At 38.8% G+C, this 23,131-nt stretch overlaps 1 protein-coding gene across 2 annotated transcripts; it reads right to left on the bottom strand.

Annotated features, from left to right (window-relative positions):
- Positions 1 to 2,537: 2,537 nt before the first annotated feature.
- On the bottom strand, positions 2,538 to 22,725 carry fhdc2 (FH2 domain containing 2). Of its 2 annotated transcripts, XM_077201663.1 has the most exons (13): positions 22,523 to 22,725; positions 22,244 to 22,361; positions 18,218 to 18,638; positions 16,054 to 16,115; positions 13,344 to 13,446; positions 13,121 to 13,206; positions 11,251 to 11,351; positions 10,335 to 10,405; positions 10,148 to 10,255; positions 9,919 to 9,989; positions 8,031 to 8,148; positions 7,781 to 7,945; positions 2,538 to 5,430 (listed from the first exon to the last, which is right to left on the bottom strand). In XM_077201663.1, the coding sequence occupies exons 3-13, from the start codon at positions 18,515 to 18,517 to the stop codon at positions 4,021 to 4,023; spliced, it is 2,595 nt and encodes an 864-aa protein (XP_077057778.1). In that variant the 5' UTR covers positions 18,518 to 18,638; positions 22,244 to 22,361; positions 22,523 to 22,725; the 3' UTR covers positions 2,538 to 4,020. The 2 variants fall into 2 exon arrangements, with proteins under 2 accessions (XP_077057778.1, XP_077057768.1); XM_077201653.1 differs by lacking the exon at positions 22,244 to 22,361 and having other exon boundaries at positions 22,523 to 22,719.
- Positions 22,726 to 23,131: the final 406 nt, after the last annotated feature.

Here is a 23,131-nt window from a genome sequence, read left to right as displayed (position 1 = left end):
AGGATCTTTCCCACTGAGAGCCAAGACCAGCTTCTTCCCCCATCCCGATCCCGCTGTTCGGATGTGGATTCCTGACCGAGTTGAAGCATCACCATAGCAACGGTCACCAGTTGGGAGTGAGCCGGAGACTGGGATGAGGATATGGGGCTTCGAGTGCAACCGAGGGCCACCAAAACACGAGGACCGCAGAATAACAGGAGGATTCGGGAGCCTGTGCTTCAGTTCCCATCCTCACCTTAAAGATTTGCCACAAGCTTTTGATAGAGTGAGAAGAGAAGCACACATATAGCTGGCGTATTATTACCAACACCATCAAACTTCACAAAATCAGCTTTTTATTAAGGCAGCGATAGTGCAAAAATGTATTAGATGCAATTTATACTTATACCGTCAAACCGAAATGTATTCAGACAGCTACAATATTTCTCACATTATCACAGTTTATTCGCTATAGTTTAGAAAATGGTAATAAAATATGACCAGAACTCGGAGTTATCATATCTGTTAATATTTCACTGGTTTTGTCCATCCTTCTGTTAGACTGTCTCACACAGGAATTATGTTGAATATCTGTCAGCTGTTAAATTTAACTACACAATTAGATAACACCAGTTTAGCTCAACCAATCACCAAGCAATGCTTCATGTTGTTCAGTCTGTGCTGTAAAAATGTGCATTAGCAATTAAAGAAACAAACTTCAGCAAAACATGATCAGCTCAAAGAGTCTTTTTTAATAAATTTTACTGGTAGTCACTGTATGAAGAATTGTTTGGGTGTAATATGTCACAGTTTACTTTATTTTGCTCTCCCCACTTACATAAATGAACTACAGTAGGCTATAGTGTCCTGCACACACTAAACATATATCACAAATTATTTCTGGTGTCTGAATAATTTGTGGTTTGACTGTACAGTATATAGTGCAAATATTGGAAGATTTGCTCCTCAGTGTATTGTAGTACATTATAAAACAGTATACTGAAATATTCAGTGCTTATGATTATATTTATTAAATTCATAAATGGATGCCGCCTTATCATGACATTACCGGTCCTGAAACCTCTTCTTGCACCTATAAACACTTTATCCTCATTATTAAATACCTTTTAGGCAGTTTATTTCAACTTTTCATATTTATTTTAAAATAAACGCCTCTCTGAGCTGATGTGCAATGGGAAAAGGGAGAAGAATGAGTTCGGAAAAGGCAGATTCGCATCAAAAGCCTTTTCCAGGTTTCGGCCCATTGGCACAAACGCCGGAAGTAGTAGATGATCCGGGTACTGTTAGTTTTATGACTGTTTTATGAATACAAGCATACGTTGCGTCCCAAATGACATATTATGTACTCTGCACTTATAGTGTGCACTGTGTACTAAACCATTATTTCCATCGCCGGTTTTGATCTAATCGCTGTCGCGAGTGATGCAGAAGAAATCTGATTTGAGCAGCCAGAACATTCAGACTGAGATGCAAGTGTAAAAATTGTATTTCAATTACATTTCAAACCATTTTCATGTTTTATTTATTTATTTTTTGCTGTACACACTTTCAAAAAAACATCTGGATAAAACTTGGATATGCAAAAAAAAAATCTGATTTTGTCTGTCAGTGTGAACATGGTTAGTGGTTTAAAGGTCGTCCTCCAGCATTGGGTATTTGCAGTGCACTTTTTCTTGTTGTAATTTGCAGTGTGAACGTAGGCCTACTACTATATATTTTCTACAAAATGGCATAATAATGCTTAAGTATGTGAATTGGGATGCACCAATCTTTAATCTAATATAGTTAGGAAGTTTGCGATTTCAGATGCAAACTGAAACTTGGTGCAACAGTCATTTACTTTCCATTTTACTTTTAAACAGGAAGATAGAAAAAAAGGACTATTTGAATACTGGCCTTCCACAAACACTGAGGGACTTTTTGACCAGGACATGGAGGGTAAAGCTCAAGCTCAACAGAGATGCATCTCAATGGAAATGCTTTTTGTTTTTACTAATCTACCCTTGTTTGTGGTGAAAATCCAGCTTTTAATGTTGTTTATATGTAAATGTGGTGTTTTTAATATGCTTTAAGACAAACCATGTGTAAATTCATAAGTCGACAGCATTGCTGAGTATTTTCTGCTTAAAACTGCAGTGAACCAAAGACAGTCTCAAAAACACGGTTTGAAATCGCTGGTGTTTCTGACGTCACAAACTACCTTGTAACCAATCAGATCAACGTGTGATCGTCAACGAGTGGATCTCTGAGTGAGTGAGTGGAGGCGGGGCTCATTTGCATATTCATAGAACCACCTAAATGAGGCAAGGGTGTCGAATTACATTCAAGATATTTCAAGGAAATAACATTTAAATATGTCATTTATGTGATCAAAGATGAATTTTAAGGGATACAATTATTGACTTCAGGGGGACTTTAACCTTCATTATATTATCCGGCATTAAATCACCAATAAATTATAACTATTTGGAAGAATTTAAAAAGGATAACAGCAGTAGACTAGAACTAGGAGAAGCAAATAATGTCTATGAACAGAGTAACAATCTATTCATTCTTTATTTCAAAGTCTTATTTACAATACAAATATTACAAAGGTGTTTTTGACTGTTAATTTAACATTTCATACAGAGAAAACACTCATGTACAGCAGATTACCGCAGAGATCTGCCCGCATTAAATCTCTCTCATCTGTAAAGTGCATCAAACGTTGAAGAAGCTCAACATGTACAAGTGGAAACTCGCACAATTTTACTTAAACGTATTTGCTTTGGGATCATGAATTTTAACATATTAGTTTTGCGTCATTATTTCTGTACCTGTGACTGAAGTACAAAAGTCAATTTGACCTGAATCAAATGGCCAGTTTAAAACCAGGCAGACCTCAGAGGGTCATTTACTGAGGTGTGTTTGACCCAAGCTGTGTTAGTTTTGACAATCTAACATCAGAAACCATATACCCGTATTGACAGCCGGATCTGTCAGAGCACTCGAGCGTTCAGAGGTAAAGCGTTTCCATCAAAGTCCTGAAATGCGAGGCGAAACTCAAAGCGACCTGAGCTCTGAGAGTATCGGTCACTAAGCTTGGGTCACTCAGCTTGGGTCATTACAGCGCCGGACGGGCCGTTCTGGCCGGACCCGATGAATGGATCCTTTATTTGCAGGGAGACAACAGTTGACCGTTCACACACCTTTAGTTCCTCATGCATCCAGGTTGGGAATCGGCAATTCTGGAATCCAATACTTGTTATAAAATTAAAATTTTGATTCTTCTTATCGATTCCTTTGTGACCATTTCAATATGAGTTTCAAGCGTGAGACGACTCGCTCGCTGTTTTCATGTGTAACTATATTGGGCAACTCTTAAAGTGACAGCACTAATATTCCTGCTGCCATCTCATAACACTAATCAAACAACTAAAGACAGAGAAAATTCGACTGAATAACTTTAGTAACTGAACTTTATAAATAAAATATAAATTACAAATATAGTTGTTGTTTTACATTTGACTACAGTGTCTGTACCTGAAAATCTTAAAACACTGTTTATTTCAATCGTGTCTTTGTTCAGTTGTGTCTACTTGTTGCGTTCGCTAATTTTTTATTTGTTCTTTTTTAATTACTAAGTGTTTGTCATGTCTTTAATAATGCTTGAAATGTATATTACTTAGGCTCGTTGGTTTTCTATGGTATTTTTAAACCGCAGGCAAAGTGTTCTTCAGCCTGTTGATTTATGTTCATGATATTTAGCTACGATTAAATGTTTTGCAGTAAAACTAAATGTGAATGATTTTCCATATTTGACCCAAACATGGGTTGAAACAACCCAGCATTTTTTAGAGTGTACGTTTTTTTTCTTTCTTATTACGATTTGAAATTAGGAATCTATAAGAATCGGAATCGATAAGCAGAATCGAAATAGTAATCGTTAAAATTCAAACGATACCCAACCCAACTCATGCATGTAACGAAATTTCATAAATGCACAGATAATGTAAACTCAGGAGTTGAAGGAATCAGATATCATCTCCACATGGGTTGGGCGGCAGCTCTGGGGATTTTAGGGATTCTGGTGTTTGTCTTGGCTTTGGCTGCACTTATGATGGCCGTGCGGATGGTCTTCGCAGTCGTAGCCGTGGTGGGACTGTGTATGGTATGGTTAGCCGCGGATTCAGAGTTGGGCGCTAGCCGTTTGGGCACGCGAAGTGGCGAGCCCCTCACAAACTGCTTGTCTTCGTCCGGCTTCGACTTTTCAAAGGCGTTAGCTTTTAGTTTCCCCGTATCAGACGGTGCGTTCACTTTCTGCCTCGCACTACTATTATGTTTGAGCTCATTTTGGCCTCCGGTGAAGCGTTTCATTAGCGATGTGCGTACGGATGCGGGACGCGATACTTGACTAGCTGATAAACTATCAGCGGGAGTCTTGGTGTGAACTCTTGTGGTCCCGCTATAGTTAGTAGGCACTCCTCGGGGAACCATCAGTCTTTTAGTCGATCCTCGAGTTTGAGTTTTTAGACGGCTATCATCCTTAGCATGGGGTGAGCTACCGCAATCCCGCTCCTCAGCTTCCCGCTCTTTCCTCCATTTTGAGCAGTGATTGTTTGTGGCTGGTCGTGTCACGGTTGGAGAAAGGCTCTCGTAGGAGCGAAGGCCCTTCACTAGCGTGTGGCACTCCAGCGTTTCTCCGACACAAGGATAAACATTCTCTCGTTCTGCGCTACACGCCTCCCGCGCAAGAGGACTAGCTTCAGATGCGTTAGTCCACGTCTTTCCCAACCGAGTGTCCGTTTTGGCGTCTGTCTCTAGTGTTGCACCTCTTTGAGACTGAGACTCTTTGCCATTTACACAATCCTTCTTCTCAGGATTCTTCTCAGCATCGGCCACAATCTGCGTCAGCCTTTCAGAGGCGCCTTGAACCCGTTTCTCAACTTTCAACACTTTGTTAGGGGATATTCCTGCGAGCGGGAGGACATTCACTGCCCCCTGCTGATGTGACGTGATACTTGTTTTTCCCAAAGCAACAAAAGCGTTATCACTGGGGACTGTCCTCGTATTCAACTTAGAATGGCTTTTCACGGTGTCTGTTGAGTCTTGCTGAAGGCCACACGTAGAATCTGTGCTTAAACCCTGAGTTTCCTCATTCTTATGCAGTGAGTGTCTCATAAGCTCTGAGTCTCTCAGGGATGAGTTCGGCTGCGGTTGGATGTCAGATGTGATGTTTCTCTCGCTGGATCGGAGGAAGTATTGTGAGAGTCTACGCAGGCTTCGCCGGCTGCCCGTGTAACTCAAACTCCTCTGCAGAGCGTGATGCAGGTCGTCGGACTCGCGCTCCTCTTCCAGGCCCGTACACAGAGCCAGGGAACGTCGCTTTCCCACGTTCTCACGCTCGCGGGCCACGCGCCGCTGCTCCTGCAACTCCCTCTCTGTGTTCTCCTGTCAGGACACAAGTCACATGTGTACACTTCAGCTTGACACGAACATTTCAATATGCTGATTCACACTCACTTAATGTTCATGGAAGGTTTTACATGTATAAAAATATAATACATGCAAGTAAATATAGTGTATAACCACATACTGTTGATGGATATTAATAAAATATATTCAATTTGATCAAGTTAAATGCATGCCTTTATTTGGCATTTTAATCTTTATGGCCTTTTAATCTTTTAATCTTTATGTTTTGCCTATTAACATGCCTTTTATTGCCATTATCTGTAACTTGCTTTTTAATATGTTTTAAAATACTTGTTTTATATATTTAATATTAATACATTTAATATTTCAAACTTAACATTTAAGGGACTGCATGGTTGATAATGTTGCAATGGTAATTGTGACTTTATCTCATAATTATGACTTTTTCAAATTGCGAGAAAGTCAGGTTTGAAATGACCAATTCAATGATTCACAGATCTGTGTCACTTAAAATGTTCATGGAAGATTTTACATGTATAAAAAAATGTTTATCACATGCAAGTAATTAGTAATAATTTGTTACATTTATAGAGCGCTTTATATATTTATATATACTTTATTTATACAAGTAAATATAGTGTATATAACCAAATACTATTGATGGATATTAATCAAATGTATTATATTTGATCAAGTTAAACGCATGCCTTTATTTGGCCTTTTAATCTTTATGCCTTTTATTGCCATTATCTGTAACTAGCTTTTTAACATATTTTAAAATACTATACATTAAACATTTGAATAACTGCATGGTTGAAATGATGGTTCTTCTGATTGGAAGAAAAATCTTGCAATATGATTGGCATTTACAGATCAAACGAAGTTGCTGTTTTCTAAGGAAGCTTGTTTTCACCACAAAATAAAAAATAAAAATTGCGACTTTTTATCTTACAATTATTTTATTCTCACAATTGCGAGTTTACATATCGCAATTGACTTTTTATATCAGAATTGCGAGAGGAAAAAGTCAGAATTGCAAGAAAAAAAGTCAGAATAGCATTTTTTTTTTTCGTTGGTGTAAACAAGCTTTCATAGTTTTCCTGTTGGTTAGTAGCAAATATTTTTATTATATCAATAATATTACCAAACAATCTAACCAATTAAAGTTCAGTTAAGTGGTTGCTATCAATCACATTTACACAAAAATGTCAAGTTAAACTTTGTGTGTGTTTGTAATAACACTTTCAGATTCAGATTTTTGCAGCTCTAGATTCAGGCAAGTACTTTTAAAGTCCCCCTGTGGTGAAAATCCAGATTTTAATGTTGTTTATATGTCTATGTGGTGTTTTTAATATGCTTTAAGACAAATCATGTGTAAATTAATAAGTCGACAGCATTGCTGAGTATTTTCTGCTTAAAACTGCAGTGAACCAAAGACAGTCTCAAAAACACGGTTTGAAATCGCTGGTGTTTCTGACCTCACAAACTACCTTGTAACCAATCAGATCAACACAGGGGTGCGTTTCCCGTACAACTACGTAACTCGCTGCTTCACTACTATAGTACGATGAATCGTTGAAGAAATCAACTAGCTAGTCACGACTCTTTCCCGAAACCGTACTGTCGCAAATTGGTCGTTCAACCACGTTGGTTAATGATGTCACACAGTTGTTGGAGTAATAACTTTCTTTAATGAAGCTGTTTGAGATCAAATTAATGCTAGATGTTTTGTTATAAATTACAGACATTGCATCTGAGGACTATTTCTCATTTTTCTCAGTTATTTTGCTTTATTTCCAGATTTAATAATAAGCTCGTTCTTACGCACTAGCGCACGTTCACACATGCCACTCTTCAAAAACGGTGCTTTAAATCTCTTGACAAATTAAAAGACGTAAATTACATTTGTATGTATTCTAAATAAAAGACACTGAATGTCAGCTTGCGTATTTTGCTCAGGATAAGGATGTGTTGAGTCCACATGTCCTGTAAACTAGAAACTGCTTCTAACCGCAGCTCGAGATCTGTTGTTACACACACACACAACTCTGCGATGCTGTTTGCAAATGCTCGTTACAACGATGGTTTCGGGAAACACACCTCTGGTCAACGAGTGGATCTCTGAGCTGAGTGAGTGGAGGCGGGGCTCATTTGCATATTTATAGAACAGCGCATACTAAATAAGACAAGGGTGTCGAGTTACATTCAAGCTATTTTAAGGCATGAAGAATTGTTTTTCAAGGGAAAGACGTTTAAATATGCCATTTTGGTGATCAAAGATGAGTTAAGGGATAAAATGATTGACTTAAGGGGGACTTTAAACTTCATTTGAGTAGTTTCTATTTAAAGAGACAGCGCTACTCACCCTCACGGCTCTCTGGAAGCGATGGCAGAAGCCGTGGAAGATCAGACAGGCCTCCTCCAGTTTGAAGGTTTTGTCATCTTCACAGAAGAACTCCAGTAAAGACTTACTGCTCTCCTGTAAGCTTTCCAACTCATCCTGCGCTTCGGTCAGCCTCACCTCCGCAACCTGAAGGAAGAAGTGAGGGATTTACACCCTGAACAGGAGCATCAGCATCTGTGAGCATGATCTGCAAACACACACACACACACACCTCTAGAAAGGCTCTGGTCTGCATCTGGATTTCAGCGTCGGCCTGAGCTCTGACTCTGAGCGCTGAGACTCGGCTTTGCAGTCGAGAAAGATCCTCCACCACACACTCTTCTGACAACCTTAACACAAAAATACTTGATCATTCACGCTTTTATATTATCCATTGAGGAACATGACATGCTACGTACATGGTGTTGTGTACAGCTGTCACAAGAACCAACCATGCCAAATTTAAACCAACATTTCTTCATTAAATGTAAAATTTACTTTTTGATTTTGGGCTGAAATATGACCCAGACATAGCCTAGAAAACTAGACGCACCCTAGCGGCAGCAAAAATTATTTTGCAGAAAGGGTGGTCTAGCAACTTTCCATAGACTTGAGCTGGAAAAACCAAACTCTGGTCAGGCCAATCACATCGTGTATAGAGTTGGTGGGCAGGCTTAACATAATTTCATAATTCTTGAAAAGAAAGAAGATGCAGCTGGCGAACAGCGGTCTTTCGAATCGGCTTTGGCCGCAACTCTGGATGACTTGGAGTAAAGAGAACGTCACTTGAGTCATTCTTAAAAAAGGAAGATGTGTTCGGAGTTTTGACGATCAGATACGGCCAAAGTTTAATATATCAACTAGCTCCACTGGTGGAAAAACACATGGGACTCACTCAGCCACAGCCGTCCGTTGCTCTGGTTGGTTGTAGCGCTGTCCTATTGCGTGCAGAGGGAATTTGAAAGACAACCGAGTATCCCGCCCCTCGGATTGAGGTATGCCAATTGTGAGTTCCCAGACCCATCATCTTGATAGGTCTGGCTTGCCAGGCTAACCCAGACAGGCTTCATGACACTCATCCACGGATATTCTTCTAGAATTTATTTTTACTAGAATATTTCCTAATGGCTTTCAAATTACTTATAGAATATCTATTTTTCACAGTGTTATTCAAAGGCCGGACGTTATTGTGCCATTTTACTGTTTCTACAGATTAGAGTCAGCATCGCATCAAAACAATGGTTCACCGCCGCTCTTCACAACACAAGCACTCAGGGTTGTTTATGGTAATGATCTTTGAGAGCTACGTATATCCATATATTTTTATCAAGAGCTAAACACTCTCTTTCTCGCTCTCTCTCTCTCTCTCAACAGATATTTTCACTAAAACACTGCGGAAAATGATAATGCAGCTAATACAATTAATTTTATTTGTCATACAGATGACTCTGACCACTTAGCTAAACCAGGTTTCAGACAAGTTAATGCGTGGCGATTTTAGATGTTTTTTTCATACATTTAGCATTATTAATTAAATAAAAAAGTATTTAGAGCTGGTAAGAGAAGACAAAAAGACTTTGAAATTACTAGTTAACTTTTGTCCATGATGAGAGTTTTGACTATTAGATTATGTACATTGTTTGTTTTTAAGTAGTTTATTGCTTTAAACCAAATATAAAAATCAGACTTTTCTGAAGGGGTAAACCTGCACCTCCTGTAGGGTTTCTCAGTCCCAAGGCCTTCTGTGTGCCATACACAAAGGTGTATACATTTCAAATAAAAATAGCCTAGTAAAACATCTGATCTAAACTTTTTATATTCATATCCAGTTGGGAGAAATAATTTTTTTGTACACTTTTTTTTTTGTTTTGGCTTCCTGGGCCCAGGATTCTCATCTTTGATGACAATTTTGAGTTTTTTGAGTGATCTTTTTTTTTTTTTACAAAGTATACTACGGTCTGCCTCAATGGATATGAATAACCGTTTCAAAAAAGTATTGTCCGGACCTACGCTGGGAAAGAAATATAGAGACCGGACCTTTTTGAACTTTAATTGAATACCCCTGTTCTGGACTGATCTAAGAGAGCTTAACAACTCTCAGAAGGTGTTTGTCTCCTGACCTTGAAGCTGGACCCACGTGACTCAAGCGGCTGGGAAACATCAGCAAGTCTTTATCCTTCTTCACTGCCTCCTGTAGTAAAGAAGAAGAAAAAATCCCTCATGCTGAACCTTTTTTAGAATTTTATCCAACAGATTCCATTCTATCATAATGACATCATCATGTGGTTTCCTTTCATGTGAAGAGGCATAATGAGAGTCAGGCTCTTGTGACATCATCACGACACTCACCATGGCAACAAAATGGAGGAGGTTCATGCCTGGTTTGTTAGCTTTGGTGTCGGCCAGTTTGAGCAGAGAGGAAATCCTGAATCCAGCAGCATTTCCAGCGTAACCACCCTGAAAGCACAAGAGACCTCAGTCTGACTTCATACGAGGACACGGCTTATCAAAAACAGCGTGTTAATCAAAGACTCACAGCGTTCATGTAGTTTCCGGCCTTGAGCACCAGTCGCAGGATATAGTGAAGCTCGGGGCAGCTCAGCAGCTCTGCACAAACACATGAGCATCAAGCACTGATGCACAGACAATATCTATCTAAGACACTCACGTCACGCCTTTAACTCTTGTGCATCAATTCAAAAAAGTTACACATAGTCCATAGTGGACAAAAAATCCTGTGTCAAAAAACTGTCATAAAAATGTGAAGCTTAGGAGCAAAGACTTAAGTTTGGTCTCATTTTAAAATTGGCAGATTATTGTTGAAGTAAAAAAAACATTGAAAAGTAGACCAAAAAAAGCGTTATATAGGTTTACGTTTATTAAAATGATTAATGAACATTATTTTATATGAAATGTATATGAAACATGTTGAACTGATATAAAAACAAAGCCCTAAATCTAAACAAGTCATGTTTCAAGTTTGAGATTGATCTAAATAAATTGGCTTTCAGTGAGAGTTTGAGCTATAATAAGCAGAAGCAGAACACAGGAATAAAGTGAGTTTTTGCTTTATAGGCCAAACTTGAGAAAATGTCGCCATCTGGTAAAAAAAGAGTTACATTTTAAATTTTGAAGCCTTGCCAACAGAATGCAAGCCTATTAACAAAGATTGCGTAATTTTATAGTTAAATGGCCCTGGGATAAAAATAGAAATTTTAATGGGTTTCAATGCGGACATTTTTGTCCAAAAGGTGCTGAGAGGAACTATTTTGTGTTAGTTACACAGGCAAAATGATTTTAAAAAAAATACACTGAAAAGGACAAAAATGTCCGCAAAACTCAAGCACAAGGTCTCTGATACTGTGTGACTTGATTTAGGAGTCGAGCTGAAGCTTTCAGAGCTGCAACCGCTTCAAACCAACCCAGTGAGAGGCGGTTGTGTGAGCGTTTACCTCGAGCCGCCTCCCGCAGACATCTGGCCGCCACACAGAGAGAGGTCACCGCGGGGTCAAACTCCTGCTGGAGGATCAGGACGTCCAGACGCATGCGGAAGCTAGTGATGATGATGATGATGATGATGATGATGATGATGAGGAGGAGGAGGAGGAGGAGGAGGATTAATCAGGGCTCAGTGAAAGACACACGATGTGTTTATACTAGTGTTGTCAAATGTACAGAGTCCAACTTCTGTACCAAGTCGGTACTGAAATCTTAAAAATGTGACGATACCAGCATTTCCTTCTAGCAATTCAAGCGCTGTTGAACGGATTCTTAAACGCCTCTGATTGGCCATTGTTTTCACATCTATCAGCGGATCTCTAATATATCCACTATAGATTGATCAGCTGATAGATGTCTACTTTCAAACGCTCCCGTGTGTATCAGTGTAAACGCTCAATGAAGACAACATGTTATTGAAGCGTTGATCATTGTAGCCAATCAGAGACTTATATGTTGAGCGTGTGAACACAATGGCCAATCAGAGACATATATGTTGAGTGCGTGAACACAATTGCCAATCAGAGATATAAGTTGAGCATGTGAACACAATGGCCAATCAGAGACATATATGTTGAGTGCATGAACACAATGGCCAATAAGAGACATATATGTTGAGTGCATGAACACCATGGCCAATCAGAGACATATATGTTGAGTGCATGAACACAATGGCCAATCAGAGACATATATGTTGAGTGCATTGAACACAATTGCCAATCAGAGACATATATGTTGAGTGCATGAACACAATGGCCAATCAGAGACATATATGTTGAGTGCGTGAACACAATGGCCAATCAGAGACATATATGTTGAGTGCGTGAACACAATGGCCAATCAGAGACATATATGTTGAGTGCGTGAACACAATGGCCAATCAGAGACATATATGTTGAGCACATGAACACAATAGCCAATCAGAGACATATATGTTGAGTGCATGAACACCATGGCCAATCAGAGACATATATGTTGAGTGCATGAACACAATGGCCAATCAGAGACATATATGTTGAGTGCGTGAACACAATGGCCAATCAGAGACATATATGTTGAGTGCGTGAACACAATGGCCAATCAGAGACATATATGTTGAGTGCGTGAACACAATGGCCAATCAGAGACATATATGTTGAGCACATGAACACAATAGCCAATCAGAGATATACGTTGAGCATGTGAACACAATGGCCAATCAGAGACATATATGTTGAGTGCGTGAACACAATGGCCAATCAGAGACATATATGTTGAGTGCGTGAACACAATGGCCAATCAGAGACATATATGTTGAGTGCATGAACACAATGGCCAATCAGAGACATATATGTTGAGTGCGTGAACACAATGGCCAATCAGAGACATATATGTTGAGCACATGAACACAATAGCCAATCAGAGATATACGTTGAGCATGTGAACACAATGGCCAATCAGAGACATATATGTTGAGTGCGTGAACACAATGGCCAATCAGAGACATATATGTTGAGTGCGTGAACACAATGGCCAATCAGAGACATATATGTTGAGTGCGTGAACACAATGGCCAATCAGAGACATATGTTGAGCGTGTGAACGCAATGGCCAATCAGGGACATACATGTTGAGCACATGAACACAATGGCAAATCACAGATGTATATGTCGGACGCATGAACACAATGGCCAGTTAGAGACATACATGTTGAGTGTGAAAAACAGCGCTCAAAATGCTAAAGGGAAATGCTGGTATCGTCACATTTTTTAAATGGTATGGTACCGAAGTCGGTACTTTAGTCAACACTAGTTAATACTGGATCCTTCAGTCCTGAACTCTTACCTGGGTAACTCCACCAGTAGGAGAATGAAGAGATCCGGCTCTGCCAGTAAACTGCGGTCACCGCTGAACTTCTTCAACCGGGCCTCCTGGACAAAATGAAACGCAGTGACTTAATATTCAGCACTCAGTCCAACAGAAAGAGCTGTGATTGGAGATCATGTGGAGTAACAAGCAGCATCACATGTGATTCTCTCTAACAGACGTGTGTCGTGAGAGACGATACCTCTTCATTATCAGGCAGAAGTTTGCAGAGCTCAGACAGTTTCTCCGCTCCGTAACGCTCTCCGGCTCCTCGTCTCACGTCCTCCACGATCTCCTCCACAGCACTGAGAAAAGAGGAGACCACTGACGAATCACTTTCAAGCTTTTTCTCTGTCAATCTGTAGTACATTTAGTAGTCTTAAGATCTATTCGGGCAGGAATTGTTTCTTACAGGGTCGTATGGTATTTTCATAATTTTCAGGGGTTATTCTGTGATTTTACTGCCGTCCGAATCCAGAATTTCAGTGTTTTTGTCCCACAACCCGCATAAAAATCCCCGGCCAAAATTGTTTTTACTGTTTTTTGACGAACACAAAAGGTCATGTGGGGATTTAATTGCCGTCCGAATCTACATCTCTGAGTTTACAAGAGATCACTTCAAAATTCACTGTTTAACCTTTTGATGACTGCCGAGACCTGTACGTACGATAACTGTAGTGCTTCACTGTAATTTGCATGCATTTTATTTACAAGAACAACATTCATCACCGCTACACTGTAGCAACAAAAAGGAGAACGGGAAAAAGGCACGTAAACATTTGTAATGGGCCGTTATTGTGATATAGTAATATATGATTCAATTTTAAAACACGTAGGCTATTATACACAACAATAAAAATACGAACAATGCTTTATTATTTATTATTACCTCATGTTAATAAGAGGCTGCATTAACTTGTTTCCGCTAATTTCCATATTTTTAAAATGACATCTTTTTGAGATAAAATGCAAGAATATAAGCATTTCAAATACACGTATACGCGTGTCAGTCCCATTTTTAAAAATGAGATTAAAATATATAATAAATAGAACATTATTTTCCTTGGAATAATATGAATAAATTCTTATTGAATTTAATCAAAGCATATGACATTTTATTTACTGCAGACGTTCATGCGACTGACCACATGAGCAGTGTGTTATCACTGAGGCGCCATGCCGATTTATTTTTACGGACATCCACATAAGAAACAACGACCGTCCGAATAGGGTTTTAGTTGTATCAGGACTAAAGCTCAAGGGTTCTGGGTTTTATCCCGACCACCTAGACAAAAAAAAATGCAATCCTAAATCAATGCATTTTAACATCTCGCCAGTGCAACGTCTGGTCCGGTTGACCTAAATGAGGTCATATTTGCTCGTCAATCCAGTTTCACTTGGACATGTGGATGTGTGTCAAACACACAGCTGGTTCTTTTGCTCGTCTCCAAAAGGGTTTACAAGACCCAACTAGTTTATGTTTTGTATTTTTATGACATGTAATTTATAATGTCAGAAAGTATTGAAGGCTCTTGTGGTTTCTTCGTGGCGTTCAAACTGAAATAATGAAAAGGTATTACAGAACAAAGAGTTGCTTTGGCCACAGCGAGTGTAATTCATACTCATACACTTCAAAAGTGTGCACTTATGTTAGGTTACGGAAATGTGTTTGTCTGCGTGAGCACTTCTCCGTAATTTCCCCACATGTTCTGACAGATATCAGTCCCATGGTAGAGGTTTTCAAACTCAAATGGGAACTCCCATATATTTACTCAGAGAGCAAGTGCCGACATGAAAACACCAACCTTTTTACATTAAACAATGGCATTGAAAAGGATGAATAATGATTTATGAACTGCATCACTAAAATGGATCACATTTCTTTGGAAACACCTGAATTGAAACAGATATATTTAATCTCAGAGCATATTTTGAGAAGTTGCTGCAGAGATCAGCTTTCAATCCTCATCACGGCTCACTCGGGCACAGACCAGGTGTGACCTTTGACCTCCTTCACTGACCATCAAAACCAGCTGTTCTGATTGGACGGCATCTCCTAAACACTTGTCATCTGCCCCCCTTTTCATTCACACATCTCTCCTCCATCTCAGGGCAATCAATGACTCAAAATAAACACAGCGTGCAGACACTGGCCGTCTAAAGTGTTAAGACACTTCCTCCAGGACACCTTCATTTCCTATTCGTGACAAATGGGACTGTAACAAAAACGGCCAATACAAATATCTAGAGAGCAGGGTGGCCAATAAAATACCAATGCATATGAACAAGGGGTGTAACAATATATCGTGTCACAATATATCGCAATACAAAAATGCATCAATATGTATTGTGTATTACTATGTGAGAAATGTGTGTCAGTACTACATTAAACTACTACATATAATGTTGAATATAATGTATAATAATGCAATGGGAAATATTTGTGGGTTCTGATAATGCCAAATGTCTGATATTATCAGTAAAAAGTGGCCAATATTATTTTAAATATATCTAGTCAGTGAAAGAGTTCAAGCATGTTCATCTAAAATAATTCAGTATTTTCATCTTCAGAATCATGAATATTGTTATTCTGGTGTCTCTATTGTCCAGTGCTTTGGGTTTCCAGCATCAAGACCAACCCTATTCATTTACACACACAATGTAACACAAAATTTACCATTTTAATCAACAGTACATTTTTTGTCAATCTTTTACCGTATGTCTTGGAGTATCGCAATAATATCGTATCGTGAGTTCAGTATCGTGATATGTATCGAATCGTGACATGAGGGAATCGCTACACCCATAAAATGAAAACAAAATAAATTTTAGAAATTAAATGAAGACTTCTTTTACTTATTTCTCCTTTTAATTGGCCTGGCTAATATATATAAAATTAAACCAAAACTTACATTTTCAGCTGACGAAGAAATATCCCAACATTCATGCTGCGTTTTGAGTCGAGCAGTGTAACCTGCAAATACAGATACAGGTAATCAGCTCACAAACCCAGACAAACTCATCGGAAAACTAACAGTTAAGTCCATTACCTTCAACAATAAATTGAGACAAATACTCCACGTATGTCATTCTGTGAAAGCATGAATATATGGGGGTCTTTGGCCATTGAATCTCCCTGTTTTTCAGCATCTTGAGCCATAAACATTGCATTTTTGTCAGGTTAAGTAAGATAAGTGAAGTTAATACTTAAACGCATACCACAGGTATTTTATGACCCGTGACGTCGTTCACTACCCTCGCCCTCATTCATCTTTAAAGTTAGACATCAACCTTCTTAGTGCTCCTAAATATATTAATTATAAACAAACAAGAAAAAAAAAATTATCAAAGAATTCCTGTATTTGAATAATTTTTTGGAAAAAGTGTATAGGGTTGCTAGTGCATTTTTTTTCCCTGCGCATCGATTGAATCTTTTAATGACTTTAAAGTGCGATTTACCTTTATTCCTGAAGGTGGGAATTTCTGATTCACAATGATGACGTGAAGCTTCACTCATAATTACCGCAGGCATAACACAAAAGGATACACAAGTATCATCAGAGAAACTCAGTAATTTACTGCAGAGCAAGTACTGTGTGCAATCAAATATTGGTTACGATAGTTTTGAGAATATGATTGAGATTGTGAATATGAGCCAGAAGCTGAATGTATTGGGTAAAAGAGCTCTGACGACGACAGGGATGATGGTAAACAGCATCTGCTCAAATTGAACCCTGCCAAGGTCCTAAAATGGCTGCTTTATTTTGTTCTTTTGTAATATCAGGAGACGATGTAGATCTGAAGACCCGAATATGTAATGATTGGTGAAACAGCCATGCATTTAAGGCTTTAAAAACTTTTATAAAACTCTGGAAGCTGTTCCATTGTTGTGTTCGATCCAGCTGAACACAAGAACATACTGTAAAAACTGTTTCTGAATGTTGCCTGACGGTCATGACAGGGCTTGATATTAACTATTTCACTCTGCAGTAACTGTGGCTATTGGTTTTCTAAAGTTACGAGCCACTCAGCGTTTTCACTGGCCTCAATTTTGAAATCGATACCATTTGGCAGCAGGAATATTAGGCTGCTGTCACTTTAAGACATGACGCACTGATCCATTATAAGCAGCAAAAAAAGCTCAATTTATTACTGAGAGGCGGCTTTATGTGTGTGAACTTTAGGTTTGAGCACAAAAATCTGCAGGAATGAGTAAAATTATGCTCAAAACACACAATCCCACGCTGAAATTCAAGCCCCAACAGCAACAATATCCATATCCTGTATATAATCTGCCGGAAATTAGTGTTTCAGATATTTCAGTATCGGTATCAAAAAAATCTATATTTTTGACAGCACTACATTGCACTCAGTTTATTATTTCAGATGCTTTTTAAAAGACTACAATTGAAAAATGAGGCCTATATAAAATTCAACCAACTAAAGTAGCTAATAAGAGTGACTGCGTTACACACCACTGATGAAATACACACATGTGTGCTAATGTCAAACCCCGGTCATGACCCTACACAGCAAAAAAAAAAAATGTTATTTTTTAACCCAACCGTCGAGTTACACATATTAGGTCACTATGTTGGTTTATTTTCCAAAAATGTTGGGTCATTTCTCAAATCATTGGGTAATTTCTAGTAATAACCTGGCTGTTGGGTTAACTGTTGGGTTACATGTGTTGTATGTACACTCGTGCATTTAAAATTTTCGTACACAATTATGTGTATTTACATTAAATTCTAGACTGCCCAATATTTAGTTTGTAATCTAAAAATATAATTGCTGAGACATATGTATTGTTTCATACAAATAAAAAACCTGTATTTGAAAAACAGTGTATTTTATTTATTAACATAATGTCATAAAAAAAAAGTTAATTTAACTGTTGGGTTACTTTTAACCCAATGCATTGGTTTAAAATAACCAACAGTTAGGAAGGTGCTATACCACCCCATAGCTGGGTTACCCTTTGGGTTATTTTTAACCCAACATTATTAGGTGAGTTTGTATATATAGTTTTGCAAGAAGCATGCATGGCGGATAATGAAAATGACGTGCTCTTACTTTGTCCACACTCATCTCTAGTGGAGAGCCGCACCTCAGCACACTGCGCCGGAAGCCCCCGGCCCGGTCCGGCTTCACGCCCTCCTTCTGCCCGAAGAGCTCGTCCAGAGAGCGGAGGTCGATGGAGAGGTCAGTGTCCTCGTCCAGGGAGCCGCTCCACACACTCTCACGCCCCTCCACGCGCTCCTTAGGGATACGCTCCCAGTTCAGATTGCGGAGCCGGTGTTTGCGGCCAGAGTCTGTGCGGCTCAGAGGAGGAGGAGGAGGAAGAGGGGGAGGGGGGAGCGGGACGGTGGCCATGAGTCTCACTTCCGGCTCCTGGGTGTCATCAAAGTATGAGCCGTGAGAAGTTAAAGACTTTAATCTTCAGAGAATGGACCCAGCACAGCAGGAGAAAGATGATCCGCTCGCTCGAGTGAATCTGCAGTGGGACAGAAGATCCACAGACTCAAACTACTACTTCTTTTACTCTGAAAACTCTCTGACAGCTAAAGCACGGCACACAGATTAGCGCTAAAAATATAAAAGCTAAATATATTAGAGGAAAAAAATCTAGAGCTGAATTTTCAGCATCATTACTCCAGTCATAAATCATTCTAATATGATGATTTGATGCTCAAGAAAAATTTATCATTATTATCAATGTAGAAAACAGTTATGTGATGCATTTTAGGATTCTTTGATGAATGAATAGAAAGTTCATTTACTTAAAAAAAAAAAAAAAAAAAAACAACAATACAAAGAAAACATACATAGGCCGGCCAAAAAAAAAAAAAAAAGTCGCTGTTTGGATTTAAATAGGCAAATGTTAGAGTCTATAGCCGCTTCCATTACAGATTTGCCCAAAACTTTTACAATGTTTTGTATACGTAAAATAATCTTAAAAAACTTTTTTGCGATATATGGGAGTTTTTGCAAAATTGTTTCCATTGGGCGCATTTTCAGTTAGCAATTTCAATTTGCGCAATTTGAAGAATAATGGAAACCCGGCTTATTATTGGATCAATATTGCAGTGATTATGTTTCTAGCATGTTACATGTTTGCCAACAGTTCTTCTAACCATAATTGATGGAGTGTGTAGCTTTTCATTTCTTAAACAACCGTGTAGGAAGAACATCATGGCCATATTCCAGGACCAAAAACTGATGCAACTCTGGATGGAAATCAACATCACATCAACTTTTGGTCAAGATCTTGTATTGTCAAGAGTCCAGCACTCTGTAAAGTCTCCTCCAGCACATCCCAAACACTTTAATGAATTTAAGGAGCCGATTCATGTGTGAAAATGATTCTTCATGCTCCTCACAACCATTCTTTCACAATCTGAGCCTGATGAATCTTGACATTGTCATCCTGGAATATGGCCATGATGTTTCTTCCTACATAGTTGTTTAAGAAAAGAAAAGCTACACAGGGTTATAGAAGAACTGTTGCCAAATATATAACATGCTAGAAACATAATAATCACTGCAATAATGATCCAATCATAGACTCTTAAGCATTTGCCTATTTAAAGGTGACATATTATGCCCCTTTTCACAAGATGTAATATTAATCTACGGTGTCCCCAGAATGTGTCTGTAAAATTTCCACATAAAATACACCCAGATCATTTATTATAGCTTGTCAAATTTGCCCCGTTTTGAGGGTGAGCAAAAACAGGCTGTTTTTGTGTGTGTCCCTTTAAATGCAAATGAGCTGCGGCTCCGCCTCCGTTCAGAAGAGGCGGAGCCTTTCAACGAGCTTCAGATACTCATCCAGACTCTCAGAAATACCCAGCGATTGCAGCCTTGCGGAGAGACTCAGGAAGAGTTCAACTTTTAGACGCACCTGGACGTTTCTGTATGTTAGTGGATGCATCATTTATGTAGTTGTTGTGGAGTTACGTTGATTCATCTCATCGACTTGCATACCGTTATGTTTAACTTGTACACAAGTTGACAGTCCTTGAGTTGTTTATAAGACAGCGGTGACATGTTTTGGTCAATAGTGTTCAGTGCTCGTCTGTGCTCAACGACAGAGAGTTTCATGCTTTGCTCGATCTTTTGTCATTACGCTGTGGGTGGAAACATGCAGAGGGCCAGCAATATTATAATAAGATGCTCTTCATACATCAGAAGGGGAGCGAAATCTGATCGGCTTATTTTTTGACATGCTTGCAGGGAAAGGATCAAGTTACTGGGTTTCACTTTTCACATTCTCTGTGTTGGTTAGATGCACAGGGGACCCGATTACAGCACTCAAACATGGAAAAAGTCAGATTTTCATGATATGTCCACCCTCTAAATCAAAACAGCCACTTGTTTTTGTCCGGGCAGTGTATATTTTATTACAAAGGCTTCAATAACCAATCAGCACCACGGTAATAAGATGACATCATGCAAGTCGTCCTCACTTGCGTGCTTTAAACACACAAGCTCCGTTCATCACTGTACAATGAGGTTGTTTACAGCCATGACCCAACGTGAGCCTGTGGGGTCGGGCACCTGGCAGCTCTTGTCCCCCAATTAACACGAGTGTGTCTGTAATGAGTGTGTGCTTCCACGCAGGACTTGTGCTGCTGCCAGACGTGTTTAACCTGAGGTTACTCTTTTAAAAGGGCCCGAGGTGTTGAGACTCAAGCACTTTGTGTTTTCTGAGAAACTCCTGCCACATGTGTATCTACACACACCCTACGTGCTGTTCCTTCCTGCAGTCCAGTTCATTAAAGCCAATGAGGCCACAGGACAATAACAGATAAAAAAAAAAAAAAAAAAAAGTGAAGCTGACACAGATTCAGGATTCCTGGCAGAGCAAACTAGAGGTTGTGCTGCCAAAAACATGCGAACGCTGTAACCCATGTACTTATGATTACTATCTGCACCATTTTCCACACTAATAGTAATCAAAATGAAGATAGAATGTAAATTAAAGTATGACCCAAACTGTTAAAAATTAGACACTGTTCATTCCCTCAACCAACGTCATGGTCATGGGCTAAATCCTGGGATGCTTTAAATAGTTTTCAAGGAGTTGATTATGCTGGATATGTATCCGAGCTGCTGAGACATTTTCAAGAAACGACTGAAGATGCATCTTTTTCAGCAACACTTGATCCATTAATAATACTTTCTTTTCTCTTCTCTTTAAAAAGAAAATTATACTGCGTTAGACTGAACTGGGAAGGGTCACAGCACTTACGTATTGTTGTCCTATTGTAAGTTTAACTGCTTATATTGCTCTCCTAATTTGTAAGTTGCTTTGGATAAAAGCATCTGCTAAATGATTAAATGTATATATATATATATATATATATATACACACACATTTAATCATTTAGCAGATGCTTATAATAAAAAAAAAACTCTTTGGTTATCAACTGACAAGGCAATCGGTAGATGTAGTGTTTAGAGGGTTAGTTAGGGTTATTACTCATCCTCATGTCGTTCCAAACCGGTAAGACTACCGTTCATCTTTAGAACACAAATGAAGATATTTTTAATGAAATCGTTCTCCATTGACATTCTACGCAACTACCACTTTCTAGCCCCAGAAAGTTAGTAAAGACATCATTAAAGTAATCCATGTGACTCCAGTGGTTTAACCTCAATTTTATGAAGCGACGCCAGTGCTTTGGGTGAGTAATTATTAATGAGGAAATTTTCATTTTTGGGTGAACTAGCCCTTTAAGAGTTTTCACATCATCATCATCATCGATCACCTCCAAAAGCCCCACTAAAGACCCATAACAGTCACTTGATAATGAGAGTGAAACCGAAATAGAAATGGAATAGAACTGTAAAAAACAGGATTTTCCTGGCCAGAGAAGACCAGCTGAGCGCGCTCTATATCACTGTTACACGTTAAACATTGGAGGAAAAACAGCAAATGATCAAAACAGAAAATCAACATAATTCTGCTCTATCTACAGCCAGTTCACGGAAGATTAAAGCCTTTTAAATCACTTTATGAAAGGCTTGGAAAGTTCTGCAGTTACGTCTTTGTTGTACGAAAATTGTTTGAACTCTTTTTCATGCTATAAAAACCTGGAAATAAGCTGATTCTTCAAACACTAGCAGATATGAGCAGAACAGAAGCACATCATTTCTCAAACACGGGAAGAACATGTTCAATTAGTGTCAGTCTGCTTTCAGATAAATCGCTCTGCAAATAAAAATGACAAAGGAACCGGCTACGATGAGAAATACTGTTCGGATAAAGACATTAAATAGAAGACTTGAATTCAGTTGACGAGGTCAGTCTGGTGTAACGTTAAACATTACTGTGCAGAAGAAACACAGAAACACAAATAAAACACTACTTACGTTTTACTTCGTATCATTACGGATGTAATCCAATTTAGAACAACATAAAATAGAAAATAAAATAATTTCCCGTCCAATTTGAGGAATTCTCGCGTGCGCCTATGAACATAAAACAGTTACAAACACTTATAAAAGCCGGGAGTCCCATTAACAAACTCAGTAGACTGGAGAAAAACTCCCAAACTCTCGGTGCGCTCTGTAACAAGCGCACGCGCATGCGCAACAGCACCCGATGCGCTCATTGGTTTCCCCCCGCTGGATTCCACCAATCCTGATACGGGCAAGGATTAGCTCATGAATATTTAGTAGGTAAAGCGCATCTCGCCTAGCAGAAGTGCAGTAGTGGAAATTCCTGATATTACATTATTAAAACTATTGATTAAATGACCTTGGTAGACGCTCCAGGACTGTTAAGAAATGTCAAGGTGACTTAATTAATATTCATTAGCTCGGCCTTCTCCGTAGTAGGATTCTAATTTCGCTACCAAGAAATAATTTGCTGTGATATGTACAAGATAGATGTTATATAATTTCTAAATTAAAATCTACAGTCTTGAAATTATGATCATTAAATTAAGACAGACAGAAAGACAGACGGAACTGATCTCA

Source organism: Siphateles boraxobius, unplaced genomic scaffold (assembly GCF_051911475.1).
Source record: "Siphateles boraxobius isolate OS27281-9 unplaced genomic scaffold, OSU_SipBor_1 117, whole genome shotgun sequence".
Lineage (NCBI taxonomy): Eukaryota > Metazoa > Chordata > Actinopteri > Cypriniformes > Leuciscidae > Siphateles > Siphateles boraxobius.
The sequence above is the reverse complement of the archived record's forward strand: the minus strand, read 5'-3'. Positions and strand labels throughout refer to the sequence as shown.

What these genes read in the sequence shown, in the direction of transcription:
- fhdc2 (XM_077201663.1), bottom strand. Translation starts at nt 18,517, where the DNA reads ATGGCCACCGTCCCGCTCCCCCCTCCCCCTCTTCCTCCTCCTCCTCCT. An exon ending in TTCTGCCTGATAATGAAGAG is followed by an intron (nt 13,207 to 13,343) that starts GTATCGTCTCTC and finishes CATTTTGTCCAG; the next exon opens with GAGGCCCGGTTGAAGAAGTT. An exon ending in GCTTCCAGAGAGCCGTGAGG is followed by an intron (nt 5,431 to 7,780) that starts GTGAGTAGCGCT and finishes GTGTCCTGACAG; the next exon opens with GAGAACACAGAGAGGGAGTT.